General features: G+C 53.0%; 2 protein-coding genes across 2 annotated transcripts in view; one reads left to right on the top strand and one right to left on the bottom strand.

Annotated features, from left to right (window-relative positions):
* LOC144947647 (dedicator of cytokinesis protein 7-like) overlaps nucleotides 1-16064 on the top strand; it is a 74748-nt gene that overhangs the window by 22775 nt on the left and 35909 nt on the right. Inside the window, exons 5-14 of the mRNA XM_078876884.1 lie at nucleotides 8-125; nucleotides 2364-2615; nucleotides 2851-2936; nucleotides 4119-4185; nucleotides 5942-6091; nucleotides 6479-6559; nucleotides 6840-7023; nucleotides 7541-7686; nucleotides 8174-8267; nucleotides 9646-9808. Of these exons, the coding sequence (XP_078733010.1) occupies nucleotides 8-125; nucleotides 2364-2615; nucleotides 2851-2936; nucleotides 4119-4185; nucleotides 5942-6091; nucleotides 6479-6559; nucleotides 6840-7023; nucleotides 7541-7686; nucleotides 8174-8267; nucleotides 9646-9808 (1341 nt within the window). The remainder of the gene's footprint in view (nucleotides 1-7; nucleotides 126-2363; nucleotides 2616-2850; nucleotides 2937-4118; nucleotides 4186-5941; nucleotides 6092-6478; nucleotides 6560-6839; nucleotides 7024-7540; nucleotides 7687-8173; nucleotides 8268-9645; nucleotides 9809-16064) is intronic.
* LOC144947648 (uncharacterized) lies at nucleotides 10501-14554 on the bottom strand. Its single transcript, XM_078876885.1, has 3 exons — nucleotides 13512-14554; nucleotides 12687-12785; nucleotides 10501-11406 (listed from the first exon to the last, which is right to left on the bottom strand). Exons 1-3 carry the CDS (start codon nucleotides 14001-14003, stop codon nucleotides 11386-11388), a joined length of 612 nt encoding a protein of 203 aa, XP_078733011.1. The 5' UTR covers nucleotides 14004-14554; the 3' UTR covers nucleotides 10501-11385.

Here is a 16064-nt window from a genome sequence, read left to right as displayed (position 1 = left end):
CGCGCAGGTACCAGCGTAGCGGCGGTGGTGCCGCGGGGTCCAGCGACGACGGCGGAGGCGAGAGTGCCCGGACGAAGGGCCTGGAGCGACACCTCTTCGAGTCGGAGGAGAGCCCGGATGACGAGGTGCCTGGTGGCTTTCGCTTCGCGTGCCACGTAAATGTTTTTGCTGCGGTGGTTTTAGCGCGCCCGCACTGTGAGCTCCTGCGGATAGACTGCCCCCCCCTCCCCGCCATTGGAATGTGGAATTTCCACCACTGCAAATGGGAAATGAGGTCTAATGGCTCGGTGCTCATTTTGAGCAGGAACTCACTCTGACCATGATTATGAACTCAACGTACGTGTAAGTTTGTGTGTGTGTGTGTGCGCATGTGGGGAGCGGTGGCGCAGTAGTTAGGGCATCGCGCTACGAACCCAGTGACCCGAATTTTGTTTCCGCTCACAATGCCCAGCATCGTTGAGGACTATCCAAACTCGTCCTAGACCTCCCCTAGGCAGGCTCGGCCTGAAATGAGTAGCCGGTGTGGTCTGTAATCATCAGCGCCAGGTAGCCACACGCCACCCCAACTGACAAGTGTGGTGAAGTGTGGTCAAACAACCCTCATGCCCAACTGACATAGTGTGCAGAGGCCTTCGTCAGCAGTGGATAGACAAAGGCTGACTGTGACGAGGGCTGGGTGGGATATATTTGTTTTAGAAGCAGAGGCCTGCGGGGTGACACACACGCCGAGCTGATCGTCAGAATGTTTTTCTTCACCTCCGGGTCATCTGGTTTCCTCCCAGGCAAAGCTAAATATTTAAAATAGGTAAAGATAAAGATCCTCCAATGTTGCCGGGTGTGATCCCAATTGGTTAGTTTGCAGGTAACTTTCAAAACGGTCTAGTGTTTGGCCGTGACCCTGATCCACTGCGCAAGACTACGCGTTTACGTGGCGTTCAATTCTCCTCTTTCGTTTATTGAGAGATACATTTAAACAAATTATTTTATTTTTTATACCAAGTAAGGCCCGCTAAGCTGCATAGCTATTTTTCAGAAGTGACCTGCTCACAAATGATAGCTCAATGAAGTGCCTTATCACGTAGAAATTTTTAGTAGCCAAATATTTTAAACGCATGTCGATTTTAAATGTGGAGGGGAAAAAACCGGAGGACCCAGGGAACAGTCCACGCGACCACGGGGAGAGTGACACGCAAGGTCCAAATATACAGCGGGCGTCAGGATTGGGATCGAACCCACGACCCCCTGCATACCAGGCAAGGCGGTTAACATCTCACCACCGTGGCACCCACTTCTTGTTTATACGAAGCGATATTGGCCTCCTCCTGCCCGTGATATGTTTGTACATCCTTGGTGGCAACCCGAGCTTGAGATCCATGCCACGTTTTGCAACCACCCCACTTTGTGGGGGAACTTGCCCAGATGTTGCAGGTGGGGTGTGTGGGGGGTGCTCACGGGCCACGGTTCGAGAGGGAGGGGATGTGGAGGGATGCTGGGTGATGATGATAAGTCGGGCGTAAACAAGAGGAAGGTGTTTTCGCGAGAACAAACCGTGCCTGGTGGAACCTGTTCTGGTCTGAGAGCTGGGGCCGCATTCCAGGTATCGGTGCTGTTCTTTGGCTGCACGGTTTAGTGAAAAACGTGGGCCGGAAGAAACCGAGTTCCAAGAACTGGAGTGTCAGTAATTTCACCGACTGACCCACTCGCTTGCGAGATTGATAGATTGGATACAAGGAGCCTTGCTGGGTTTTTTGTTAATTATTACTCTGATTCTGTTTGCTTCATTGGAGTACTTGTTGACTCCGTCACTCTTGCAAATGAAATTCACCCTAGTCTCTTGAGTTCTCACTCTGGCTAAACAACACTCAATTGATCCTTGTGGAGGTACCCCGGGGTACCAAATAATACAAAATGGCCGAGGCAATTAAATATTTGATTTCTGGGACACTATTTTTTTCCAGGAGTGTACTTAACTCCGTGACTGGGGTCCCAATCAATTCGAAATCAGTGCCACTCCGCGATGTCGAAACACAGCGAGGACGATTGCGCCGAAACCCTGAACGCTCAAACGCACTGTAGTGGTGCATCGTGCACAGCTCGTCGAGATGAGTCGATTGCCACATCGCCGACCATCAACAGACTAAAAATGACTGCATCACGGACATTATGCGAGAGCCATGGTACTATGGTACCCCGGGGTACCGCCATAAGGCTCAATTGAAACGTACTCACTCAATTAACAGCCAACTCGGCCATCCACACTGCACTCGCGCATTCACTTATCAACTCCACCTGCACAATCACTCGCCCACTCACCTGCTCACCCGCCTTACCCCCCCCCCGCTCACCCCACTCACTGCGTGCAGGATGCTGGGAGCCGCCGGGTGTCGGTGAGCGTGGGAGATGACGTGTCCCTGGGTGAGGCTGACGGTGGTGGTGGCGGCGGTGGTGGAGGCGGTGGCGGTGGTGGAGGCGGTGGCGGTGCCGCCGCCGATCCGCTGGTGCCGGGGTTGCTGGATCACCGCTCGCTCGAGGAGACGGACCGCCACAACGAACAAGCGCGGCGAGCTGCGCGGCACTACAACCTCTTCGCCCTCTACCCCCCGCCTGCCGATGAGGTGGGGGCGGCCGTTGTCGTGAGCTAATGATCTCGTGGTTGCCAGCGTCGTCATCATAATGTCATTGTTCCCATTATAAAAATCATGACCAACATTATCTTCATCGTGAGTCTCATCCGCACCTCCGATGAGCACAGCCGGCTACGTATGGTGCGAAAGAAATTCAACATACACACATCATCATTGCTGTTATAGTCATTGTCGTCGTGGTGAGTGACCGTGTCTGGTTCTGTAGGAGGAATCGGTGGAGAAGAGGCCGGTTCCGGAGGGACCGCATGAGCACTTTGGCCAACGCCTCCTCATCAAGTGCCTCTCTCTCAAGTAAGTCCCTGCGATACTGCGGTGTAAAAACCGTAGCAGTCATGAGGAGCTTCATTAGTCATTTTGTAATCAACACGTCGGCACGTGTAAATCATATCTTGTAAATGTGAAATCGGTTGTTCAGTTGATTTTGAACTACCCTGTGAGCTAAGACGCTCTTTAATCGGGGTTTCATCAGCCAAAGCATCGGTTTCTTGGCGAACATAACGGTCATAACAGGTTACGGGAAAAAGGAAAGAGTTGGGAGCAACCCACACTAAACCCCACTGAGTGTCTGCTGGCAATGATGTAAAAATAGCCTGGGGGGGGGCAGGGGGGGGGGGCATGCTCCCGGCGCTCCGCTGACGGAAGCTGCTTCTGGATGACATTCCAACGCTCCATGTATTTCTGGTGATGCCTCTGTTTTGTTGCTGGACGAACGCCCGCGTCCCTGTTGGTTTCCGCAGGAGTCCGTTCCCAGTAGTTGTGGATGAGATGCTTTGGGTTCATCTTCTTGGTTCTTTCGGTAAAGTCACGTAGAAGGGAAATAATAAAATAATAAAAATAAAACATAATAAAATAATTCTCACGACGTTTCGGCCACAACGCAAGCAGCCGTCCTCAGGTGAAGAACAGGTCTGTCGGAAAGACAGCGTCTGAATGGGCACCACCAGGCTTGGCAGCGTATATTTAAGCTGGGTTGGAGGGGGGGAAGGGGCGCCTTGACAAAGGTAATTGCATATCGAGAGGTTAGTGTAAATGCGATTGGTATTACCTTAGAGTCGCGGCATCTCTTCAGAAAGGTGAGAGACTCGATTAGCTGAGCCATCTTATCCCGGAGTTTGTTGAAAGATCTTAAAGTTTTGTGGAATGCCACCTCGTAGTGGCGGCTAAATTTCGATTTTAAAAAAATGCTTTGGGTTCTTCGAGAGGGAAGGCCCGTGGGCTCTTGCTGATCGATGTCCAACGTTCTTCCGAGTCACGTTCCGGGTTCTTGACGATACGGATCCGGATCTTTCTCTCCCAGACGAGCTTCTCGGAATGGTTATCAATCGGCAGGCCTCGTTCCCCGCACGGCACGCATGGGTCCTCACCCCCACGGCGTCAGCGCCTCGCGTCCCTCCGCCAGCGAGCGTGCGTGTGCGTGCGTGCGCGTGCGTGCGTGCGTGCGTGTGACCGCGGGCGTGTTTTGTCGCCACGTAGGTTCGAGATCGACATCGAGCCGCTGTTCGCCAGCCTGGCCCTGTACGACGTGCGAGAGAAGAAAAAGGTAACGGCATCCCCCCCGCCCCTACCCCCGCAGGTTTAGCGGTGTGTCCGGGCCCACTCACACCGCTCGCTCATCCGCCCACTCACTCGCTCACTTACCCATCCGCTCACTCACTCACTCAGTCAGTCACTCGCTCACTCTGTCGCTCATTCACTCACTCACCCACCCGCTCACACACCCTTTACTGAAATATGTATTATAGCTTGCAAAACATGACCATGGCGCCTTCCTTCGTGATGATTGTCTTTGCACTCTAAGAATGGCGTGAATACAAAATGCACATTAATTTGTTTATCTATTCAGTGCATGTGCTGTTAGCGAGCACTTAATACAGCCGGAAAGGTGCACGAGGGAGGGTAGTGTAGCTCGGCCGCCTTTGTCTCCCCACTGCTGATGTTTACTAGACATCACACTCATTTAAGGCTGAGTCAACCTAGGGGGAGGCCTAACGTCAAATTACTCTTGAGGCAACGGCCAGATGCACATTAGCGTACAATCCACGTGAACGCCTATTGCTGCACTTAAACACTTACTAAACAATAAAAATATAACAATTAAACCATACCACGTTAGACCTTTATATCAAACGCTATTGATTGTTCATCTTCAAAGCCCTGCAATGCGAGTAAACGACGTTGCTGTTCTTGATTAAACAAACATTTTCTGTGGATTTCGGGCTTTCTGTGGACCCAGTTTTCCACCACAAACCCCGACCACCTAATTTTGGACCCCCCCCCCCCCCCCGCCTAAATTATCTTTCTGCCAATTGTGTGATCAAGTGTGGACGGTGACGGCATCACCCAGCGGTAGCCGCGTCCGCCAATCGTTGCGGAGGTTCCGCGGTTCTCATCCAGCGGCAGCCCCGATCATTCTAAAGCTTAGAAACTAAACTAAATAAAGTTTTTTTTACACCAGGTTGGGCCCATTGAGCTATAGAGGCTCTTATTCATAAGCAGCCTGGCCACAAGAATGATAGCTCAACGGGGCGGCTTAATTACGTGGAATTTTATAGCAGTAACCAAAACGTGGTGGAGGAAAAAACCGGAGGACCCGGAGGAAAATCCACTCCTGCGGCGTGCAAACTGTAGCAGTAACACCACGAGCCCTCTGTCTCGCGGTGAACGTTGAAGGCCCCGTGACGTCATTCACAAGAGTTAGGCCATTGAGTGCCAGCGTCTTGGGTTTCAAATTTACCGAATTTCAACAACAATCACACTGCAAGTTACAGGGACTCCTCTACTTATGAAGGAGTTAGGTTCCAGAGGTCTGTTCGTAAGTCGATTTGTTCCTAAGTCCAACTTTACTCCTGTCGATTCCAAACATGTTGTACGGCATGTACACTAAACATGGGGAATGGCTTTAAAAGTTGTATAATCTCCCGTAGATGTAGATGCCACTGGTTCTTCTTACTACTACCCTCAACACTTTCACCACTCTCACGAGACATGATGGGGGTTGATGATGTTTGTGAAAAGCACAGATAACGTCGTAGTGAACCACAGAGCGACAACACAACAACGGACAATGGCGGTGGCCCAGGCAGAAATGCTGGGAATTCTGGGTAATGACACCGAACAACCACCGCCATCTGTTGCGCGGCGGTTGAACTTAGAACTCTCGGTCCAAATGGGCAACTGGACATACGGACAGGTTTGTTCGTATCTGTGAAAGTTTGTAAGTCCTGGTCTCTTCTTGAGTTATATCAATCCGTCGTGAAACGAAATCAACTTGACACTCGCCGGCGTTATCGTTCCAGATCTCGGAGAACTTCTACTTTGACCTCAACTCGGAGAACATGAAGGTCCTGCTGAAGCCTCACAGCGGCCAGTCCTGCATCCCCTCGCTGGCACGCACGGCAATCTTCTCCATCACCTACCCCACGCAGGACATCTTCATGGTCATCAAGGTGAGCGGGCCGTGACGGGCGGTCGGCCCCCGCTAAGCGAGACGGCGACCAGCGGAGCCGGCAGCCTGGCGAGCGTTTTGGCAATCCAGTAATTTGGCAGTGTGGCAATATGGTGACCCGGCAAAAAAAATCTGGCAGGCTGATAACCTCACGATCTTGTAGTCTGATAATGTAGCAGTTTGGTCATTTGGAAATATGGCAAACTGGTAATATAATCTGGTCATTCGATAATCTAGCAATCCAACAATCTGGTAATCTTGTGATTTCATGCCTGGCTGACGGGCAATTATGCAATCAACGAGAAAGGTGGCGAGGGAGACTGACGGTAACATTCCCCCCCCCACCCCACGCTCGTCCCCCCCCCCCCCACGCTCGTCCCCCCGACAGATCGAGAAAGTTCTCCAACAAGGGGACATTGGAGAGTGCATGGAGCCCTACATCATGATGAAAGAGACGGACGCCTCCAAGGTACAAACATATACTCTCCATATGTATTCATGATTAGTGAAACATATTTTATATTGGAATGTTTATATGTGTCGCTAAAACTACTGCTGTTACTCTTGCTGTTGCTGCTGTTGATGTTGTTGTTACTGCTGCTGCTGCTGTTGCTGCTGCTGTTGCTACTGCTGCTGTTGCTGCTGCTGCTGCTGCTGTTGCTACTGCTGTTGCTACTGCTGCTGTTGCTACTGCTGCTGTTGCTGTTATTACTGCTGCTGTTGTTGCTACTGCTGCTGCTGCATCATAGAACAAGGAGAAGCTGGACCGGCTTCGGTCACAGACGGAAGGCTTCTGCTCCCGGCTAGGCCGCTACCGCATGCCGTTTGCGTGGACGGCCGTGCACCTCATGAACATCGTGACGAGCGCCGCAACGCTGGAGCGCGAACCGGAAACCGAGGCACCCGCCACTCCGGGAGGTGGCACCCCTGGTGGTGAGTGTACAGACTGGGTGACAGGTTGATCGCACACCCTCGTGGTGAGTGTACAGACTGGGTGACAGGACGATCGTACACCCTCGTGGTGAGTGTACAGACTCGGCGCCAGGTCAATCGGCACGGCCAGGGCTTTGCCGAGCCAGGGCCGGCACGGCTCAGGAGGTGCCAGGTTGTTTTTCCACTGCGTAAGCCGAGCCGTGCCGCCGACGGCACGCGCGGTGGACGAGCGGAGACGCGCGTGAGTAAAGCGGTGACACCACGTCCTCACAGTGTCCCCGACTGGCAACGCACGGAACGAGTGCATCGCCAGTCCACACCCCTGGCCCCGCTTGGCCCCGCTTGGCCCCGAACCAGATTCGGATGTCCCGGTTCGATCGCAACGTTGGCGGCTAAAAATCAAGATTCCAATCCAGGGTCTCGGTGGTGCCTGCTGAGCGCCTCTGACCCCTGAGTGGTCAGCCACCTCTGACGTCTGACCCTGTGACCCCGCGCATCCCCCGCTCGTCGCGTGCAGAGAGAAGGATGGATCGGCGAGGGCTGGCGGCGTCGCAGGCCGGGAGACGGAGCCTCGATCGGGGAAGCACTCTGTGTAGCGAGGAGAGCCTGAACCTGGCTTCCTTCCGGCCCGTCACCATCACCCTCAACAACTTCTTCAAGCAGGCGAGATGACGCACACACTCGCTCGTCATCTTTAAGAATAGAATCATTGTCATAATGTTCAATATCATCGTCGTCTACAATATTAACAATATGATAATCATCATCGATCTTCAACCACTCATCCTTTACCCCTAATAATATATCGTCATCATCATCGTCAGCTACCTGCCATGCATTGTCACAATGGTGGAGGTTGGTTATGTGGTCTGTGGTGGCTGGCGAGGTGGCTGGTGTTGGTGTGGCTGTTGTGGTGTGGTTGAGGGTGTTGTGGCTGGTGGTGTTGTGGCTGATGGTGGTGTCTCTGATCGTGGTATGGCTAGTGGTGGTGGGGGAGCTGATGATGGTGGGGCCGATGGGGGTGTGGCTGTTGGTGGTGTGGTTGGTGTGGATGGTGGTGTTGTTACTGGAGGTTGGGTGGCTGTTGGTGGTGTGGTCGTTGGCGGTGTGGCTGATGGTGCGGTGTCCGATCGTGGTGTGGCCGACCCAGGAGGGAGACCGACTGAGCGATGAGGACCTCTACAAGTTCCTCGCCGACATGCGCAAGCCGTCCACCGGCTTGCGCCGCCTGCGCACCATCGCCGGTGAGTCGCTCGCTCCGCCACCGTCACCCCGCGGCGGCGGCGGTCATGGCGACCGATGCGAACGCTCGCCGCGTTCACGGCGCAGGAAGGGAACGCGTCGGTTGGTTAATATCGCGTCGTTCAAGCGCAAGTTGCCTCTCGCGGTCGCTGAGGAAGCGCAGACAACCTGGAAGGCAGCGAGCGCCAGGCCGTGAGCCGGTGCAAACCAACAATGACCCAAGCTCTGCAGTCCTCTACGTGCTAAGATGTTTTCAGCGAAATAATGAGTGATTGTACTACACCGGGGAGGAAACCGGAGCACGTCAGGGGGGGGAAAAAATCACAATAGTCGCCCTTTATTTATTGTTTCTGTAACTTAATTTGGAATTGTACCGGCAGAGCCGTCTTAGGCTGCAGGGGACGTATTATTTGTATGTTGTTACTATTGCCATTTTTAGTGACCCAGATCGCTTGTGCAAATGAGACACTATCCCGGTCTCCTGAGTTCTCACCTGGTTAAACTAAATTTCGATTTAAAGCTTTTGTGACTGCAGGGATTCATATTCTTGGTTCTTTCGGTAAAGTCACATAGAAGGGAAATAATAAAATAATAATAAAACAATAAAATTCTCACGACGTTTCGATTGCAACACAAGCAATCATCATCAGGTGTGAAAATCACAGCAATAACCAAGAATGTGGTTAAACTAATTCAACTTGAAATTGGTGACTGTGACAGACAAAGACATGATATGATACATACGAAAGTTCATATGATTGTGACTTTTATTGTGATGACATTTATGATGATGACGACGATGATGTCATCAATGATAATCGTGACAAATTTGGTGACATTTCTGGAGAACATAAATGATAATGATGGCATCGGTTAAAATCGACAATGATGAACGTAATAGCGACCACAGTTGCGAATGGTACTTGAGATGACGATGATTTGACAACGATTTTGGTGACGATGGTGGCGGCGGCGCACGCCTGCAATCCAGAACTGTGGAGGCAGCAAGGGTTGGTGGATCACCAACGCACAAGCGTTGCGAAACTGTGGACATCGAGGTGCAATACCCCGGCTCGCCACCAGACGGCAGTACGGCAAGAATGTCGACTCCGCCAGCTCCGCCCGTGTGCCCTCCCCTCCGCACGTGCGAACTGAACAATTGGTCGAAAGCATCTTAATATATAAAGGACCGCAGAGCCTTTGCCAATAGGTGGCGCCGGCTCAATGCTGGCCGCGGCCTCCTCCGCTCGTCTGTGGCTCCTGCTCGCTCCTCTCGACTCGTTCCCTCGCTCTCTTTGCGAGCGACTGCTGCGCGTCAGAATGATGACGTTGGCGCTGTTGCTGACGCTGCTCGCGGCGATGTTCGTCGGCGTGGTGCAGCGTCGCTGAAGATGGAGCTGGCGCCGTGCCCCGAGAGCCCGGCGCACTGCCTCACGCCGGAGCTGCTCCAAGTGAAGCCGTACGCGGACGCTCGCGCCCGCCCGTCACGCGAGATCCTCGAGTTCCCCTCGCACGACCTCTACGCTCCCATCACCACCTACCGGTGAGCGCGACCACCTACCGGTGAGCGCGACCCCTTGACCCTGTGACCCCTAGCACGACCTCTACGCTGCCATCACCACCTACCGGTGAGCGCGACCCCTTGACCCTGTGACCCCTCTCACAACCTCTACGCCCCCGTCGCCACCTGCCGGTGAGGGCAACCCCATGACCGTGTGACCCCTCACACGACCTCTAAACCCCCATCTCCACCTACCGATAAGCACGACCCCTTGACCCTGTGACCCCTGACATGACCTCTAAGCCCCCATCACTACCGACCAGTGAGCACGACCCCGTGACCCCTCGAACAACCTCTACGCCCCCATTGCCACCTACCGGTGAGCGCCCCTGCCCCCCCGCCCAAACCCCATGACCCCTCGCATGACCTCTACACCCCTATCGCCACAACCCTGTGACCCCTTGTCAGCCCCTGTGAACCGCCATCCGCCGATAATACTCATCCACCCCTGTGATGACCCCTCTCAACACTGACCCTCGCCACTTTGACATCTTGTCCCATCTCACCCCTGACCTTTGCTGCCGCCCTATAACCCATTGTCCCATCTCACCTCGGAGCCTTGCCAGGCCACCGCGACATCTTCTGCCATCTTCGCAGTCATTGCGGGGGGGGAGGGGGCCGGTGCAAATTTTCTCCGCGGTGTTTCAATCGGAGGCGCTCGGACTCACTCGGCAAACGCGGAGTTTTGTTCGTCAATCTTTTATTATCGACATCACACCCGTCATCTCGTCGCTAAAAGAAGAATCTAGCAACCTACTTAATAATCCCTCTCGCTCGCTCGCGCGCGGTTATTATGTTTGTATAAAATAGAAACAACGCACAGGAATTTGAGATGTGAGTTCATGTTTTTTTCGAAGTTTGTCAGGTTCGTGGCATGGCTACGACACGTTAGATTTACCGATATACATCGTGTATGTGTGTGTGTGTATATATATGGGGAGCAGTATCGTATCAGTTGGCATGCTGCACTGTGAACCTGGTGACCCGAGTTCGATTCCCGCTCACAGCCAACATCGAACCGGTCCTAGGCCTCCCCTAGGCCGACTCATCCTCAAATTAGTACCTGGTACCAGTAGGCAGACAAACGCGGCCGAGCGTGTGGCTGGTCACCACCCCCTCATGTGCCGTGCTGGCCTTCATAGGTGCTACCCGCTAACAGCACTAGCACCTCCGATTAGCACGTTCGGCTACGTACGGCGCATAAGAAGTTCAACATACACACAACAGTCTGTTTAGGTTATACATAAATATATATTTAAAGCGCGGAAACCTAACACGACGTGGGAGAGTTGAGAAACGAGCTGGTGTTTTTATTTTTTTTGGCGCTTCGCCTGTGAAGCCGTCAGCTTTGCGCGTCGGGCGGCGCGCGCGAGGCGAGCCGGCTGGCTGGCGGGCCGGCGAACGCCGACGCGGGCGCGCGGGGTTCTCCGTGCCAGGGGTGCTGGTGCGGCGGCCAGAGTCGCGGGGCTGAAAGCCGCTTCCTGCGGTCCTCCCGGTCGCCCTCCGAGGAGAACTTGAGCTTCGCGAGAAACGACGGGAGGAGATGGAACGGAGTGGCGCTATGCGCCGCGACGGTTCATCTGTCGGGAGAGAGGGGAGGTGTAGTCGTTTAGGCCCAGCTGCTGGGTTATAAAACTATTTAAACTATAAACCGTTTTAATTTTACCAGGTAAGGCCCACTTGACCTACGTAGCTGTTTTTAAGAAGCGACCTGGCCACAAATGATAGCCCAACGAAGTGTGCTTATCACGTGGAAATTAATAGAAACCAAAAACTCTAAACGCACATTGATTGTAAATGTGGAGGGGGGAAAAAACGGAGGACCCGGAGAAAAATCCACATGATCACGGGGAGAGAGACATGCGAACTCCAAATATACAGGCGTCAGGGTCATGATGGAACCCACGAACTCCTGTATACCAGGCGAGGTAGTTAACATCTCGCCACCATTGAGGCCCAGCTGGTGGATTACGAAGTGGGGGGGGGGGGTAAAATTTGACGTGGGGGGCACCATTTATTTATTTGTCATCATCAAAACGGCTATCGTCGCTGTCGCAATCACCAATTTCAAGTAAATTTTTTGAGACCAGGGGTAGACTCTCATCTGCGAGAGTGACCTCGGGTCACCAAGCAGACAAAATTTAATAAAGTACAGCAATGAAAGCAAAGTCGAGATTTGGCGCACAAAAATACAATTATGTAATGTGAGATATCGAAAATATTGCGCAAGTCAGCTGGGGCAGATTGTTTTTAGACCGATCACAGTGAAATGATGTTCCAAGCACGCTAGGCAACTCGTGTACAATCGTTGTTGTGTGCAGTGTGTGCATTATAGAGTGTATTTATGTAGTGTGTGTACGTATCTAGTGTTACATGTAGTGTGTGTGTTTAGTTTTTTATGGTGGTTGAAATGGCCCGGTATACGATGGTACACCACACCGGTATTTCTCAAAACAACGACTACACCAGCACTTTTGCCAATCCACTGCTGGATGAGTGCCCCTCTACACCATGTCGGTCATGGGGGTTATTTGACCATACTTCACCGCTCGGTGTGGGTTAGTTAAGGCCACCGGGTAGCATAGACTTGGCAGCATAGGAGTATGATACAACAGTGGATGTCGCTCCGCTGAATCTCTGCTGCCCACAACGCCTGTTCATCATGCGTATGGTGATCGCCCATCCAAGTACCTATCCAGGCTCAAGTCCCGCTTAGCTTGGCCATGGGCCGACGAGATTGGGTGCGTTTCAGGGGCGGCGGGGGGGGCGGTTTTGAGAATGCGAGCAGAACGAGCTTCGAGGCTGTCGCTCCGTCGTCGTAGCTCCATCTCCCCCGCGGCGGGGTCCCGCTCCGTCTCACCTCTCGTTTGAGCCGGAGACGAGTCGACTCCACGTTCCGTTCGCGCAGCTCCGACGGAAGATCCAGGGCTCCCGCATCGTCGCCCTCGCGGGACTCCGACTGTGGAGGTGGGAGCGAGCGAACGAACGAACGTCAAGCGAGGGGTGGATAACAGCGACGCGGACGAGCGATCGGAGCTGGAGGCACCCACGGTGCACCGTGAAGCTCCTGTTCACGGGTGTCCAGCTCCACGCTGAGGTCGGCAGTGGCGGAAAATTACGGATAATTTTTTGCGTAGCTGGGTAAATTAAACGATCGCACGTGAACTCGGTTGCGCGCGAACGCACGCGTGCAAACTAGCACCGTGCAAACTCGCTCGTGCAAAGTCAACCGTGCAAACTCAACTATGCAAACTCGCTCATACACAAACTTAACCGTACATGAATTTGAATACAAAGCCTGGTTGCGTGTTGACCCGGCCCATAATCTCTCTGGGTTCGATAAAATGAGTACCACTTTGTGGACAAGTCAACAGTGGTTGTCCGATGGATAGACCGTCATGGGAATGTGGAATTTCCACCACTGCCCTGGGGCTGTCAGCAGAAGAAGAGCGCCGGCTCATGGCTCACTTCAGCAGAAATCACTGTGAAGTCGCGCAACAACACGAGCAGTGGTGGTATTGCTCGTGCTTGGGTTATTGCCAGCGCTGACTTCAACGCAAGCGCTACCCACGTCTATTGCACGTGGCAACGGCTCCGGCGCTACCACCGTTATAGCACCAGCACCGCCAACCCACGCGTAACCGTGCACACCCCGCACCGCCGCCGCCGTCACCGCCCCCCGCACCTCGTCTCTCCGCGCCTCTCTCCTCCTCGCCGGCACCCAGGCCTCCTCCAGCCTGCCCAGCCTCTCCCGCAGCTCCCGCGCCGTCCTCTCGGCCTCGCTGGCACGCCTCTCGGCGCCGTGCGCCGCCGCCGCCGCCCGCTCCACCGCGCCGTTGGCCGCCGCCAGCCGCTCCGCCGTGCGCTCGGAGAGCTCGCGCACGCCCTGGCCCAGTTGCAGCAGCCCGAACGCCAGGAGGTTGACCTCGTCCTGCAGCGCAAACCGTGCCCGGCGACCGCCCCTCGGCACAGCCGACTCCGTGGTGGTCATCGCCTGCTGCTGCTGCTGCTGCTGGTGGCGGTCGTCTTGCCGGGTGTTGGCGTGGACGGCGTCGAGGCTGCCGGGGCTCGGGGCGCCGTAGAAGAGGTTGTCGGAGTAGCGGGCGCCGGCGGCGAAGCACGGCGATGATAGAGCGAGGAGCAGGAGCAGAGGGGGTAGAGGTGGCAGGGACAGCATGCTAAGGTGGTGTGGGGGCAGAGCCGTGTGGCGGACGGTTCAGGTTGTCTACTACGGTGGGGTGGAAATGCGAGCTGGCTTTCCCTGTCTCAGTGTATCCCTGTTTTCGGGCGTAGGATTTTGTTTTCTCTATTTTGTCTCTAATCAATATTTAATAATAAAGATTCGCCGCTGTCGCTCGCATACAAAAAAACTAATTTGGCAACTTAACAAGTCGTAGGGTTGACGGCGGCGATTTTGATTCTCTGACGATTTTACTGTTGGATAATTTTATAATAAAATATAGTAACAAAATACAAAACAAATTCCTTCCAACGACACCAGCACTGACAACGCCGCTCAGAGCTTCGATTATTTTCACGGGAAAAATAACTTTTTAAAAACTTGGCACTGTATAAAATTGACCTCGCCAACTTAAAAAAATAAAACCCGAACAAAAGCTGATGTGGCCTTCTTTCTCAAGTCCTTACTTAATTTAAACAAATTTAGTTCCCTATTTAATCTCTTCCCCCCCCACCTCTCCCTGCCTTGGAGACAGCCTAGTGTTGTGAGCACAGAGGCTGTGTCCGACCGCTGCCAGCGAGCCCAGCTTTATACTCCCAGAACTTCATCCCTCCTCCTCCTCCACCGCCGCCCCCCCCCCCTCCCCTTTCCACCGTGAGCCGCCCCCCCCCCCCTCTCCCGGCCAATGTGACCGCTGTGTGGGGTTCGAGCCAATAGCAGGGGGTCCTGGAGGGGGGTCTGTGGTGATGGCGGCGGGGGGGTAAGAGGAAGGGGGGGGGGTAGTGGGGGGTAAGAGGAAGGGGGGGGGGAGTTGCTATCGAGATGTATGCAGCGTTGCATTCCTCACATAGCCGTGGCGACGCGACGACACGACCCCCAGGCGTGGTGCGTTCGTAATTTGCGATTCATTTTTTTGTGATTTTTTTTTATATAAGCAATATTGACACGTGGTTTCAGATGGGTAGAAGGAGGTGAGTGCTTGTCTCAATCCAGAGTTAGCCGCTCGAAGGTACCGTCAGAGGCAGGTGGGGTTTTTGTTGTTCTTAACACGTTTACAGAGCATGGACCTACATGTCTAACATGTTACATGGCCAGTAACAAACATCACTTTCAAATTGTGTAATGAATAAACATAATATGTAACATTCTCACACATTATTCATTAACTGTATCCTAAATACATTTGCTTGAAAGCAAAGCAAAGAAAACCGATAACAATGATATTTATAACAATTTATTTTACACCCCTTAAATTATTAATGTAAAGCACTAATAATTTAAGGGTCATTTGTACTGAACGAAATCGTTTTAAATATCTACAGGTGCCCTGGGCCCAGTCTGAGACCATCACCCCCCCCTCACCCCCTCTTCATGCACCACCAACAACAGCGCATAGCTCTTCTCCCCCAGGTCGGCTCGGCCTTAAATGAGGTGCTCGTTTAACACGACTTGTGCCGGCGGTCTGATAATGCTACAGCGGAGCGGGTATCTGTGGCTTTGTGTGATAGAGTGAGCGAGAAGAGTTTGTACGTTTTAACCCTTTGATTTGCAAAATGTGAGGGTTGTCGAGTGCGAGCGTGTCGAGTGTTTAGAGTTCTCTCCTAATTTTTCTCTCCCAATTTTTGCTCATGGCTTTCCTGCGGGTTCTCCGGGTTCCTTCTCACAGATAAAGAAGGATGTCTTCTGGTGTAGGCCAACGAGTTTCAAAGACACTGCATACATTGTCAGAGGATGTGTTTTTTGCATGTTTTCTCACAAGTTCGTGTGGTTAATGCAGATTTGATGCCTTGAAAAAGGTATCAATTTGGTGTTGGAACATCTTATATCCAGAAAGGGTAAAATATATTCTTGTTTTTTTCCCCATCATTTTGATACCTACTGGCAAAAAGGTCCCATAGATATTTCTCTCGTAGACGTGTTCCTTATTTTAAACACACAATGTAACCGGTATTGGCCAAAATATCTCAATGTACAAATGCCTCCTGCATTTTAATCAAGTGGAATGACGCAGAAACATCACCCCCCCCCCCCTACTACGGATATGTGGCAGGACCCTCC

Source organism: Lampetra fluviatilis, chromosome 46 (assembly GCF_964198595.1).
Source record: "Lampetra fluviatilis chromosome 46, kcLamFluv1.1, whole genome shotgun sequence".
In the NCBI taxonomy this organism is placed as follows: Eukaryota; Metazoa; Chordata; class Hyperoartia; order Petromyzontiformes; family Petromyzontidae; genus Lampetra; species Lampetra fluviatilis.
This window is presented reverse-complemented; position numbering and strand designations above follow the sequence as displayed.

Excerpts from the sequence above, each read along its gene's own strand:
- LOC144947648 (XM_078876885.1), bottom strand. The coding sequence starts at position 14,003 with ATGCTGTCCCTGCCACCTCTACCCCCTCTGCTCCTGCTCCTCGCTCTA. Across the intron at positions 12,786-13,511 it reads GAGAGGCGCGGAGAGACGAG|TCGGAGTCCCGCGAGGGCGA; the intron begins GTGCGGGGGGCG and ends CCACCTCCACAG. Across the intron at positions 11,407-12,686 it reads GTCTCCGGCTCAAACGAGAG|ATGAACCGTCGCGGCGCATA; the intron begins GTGAGACGGAGC and ends CTCTCCCGACAG.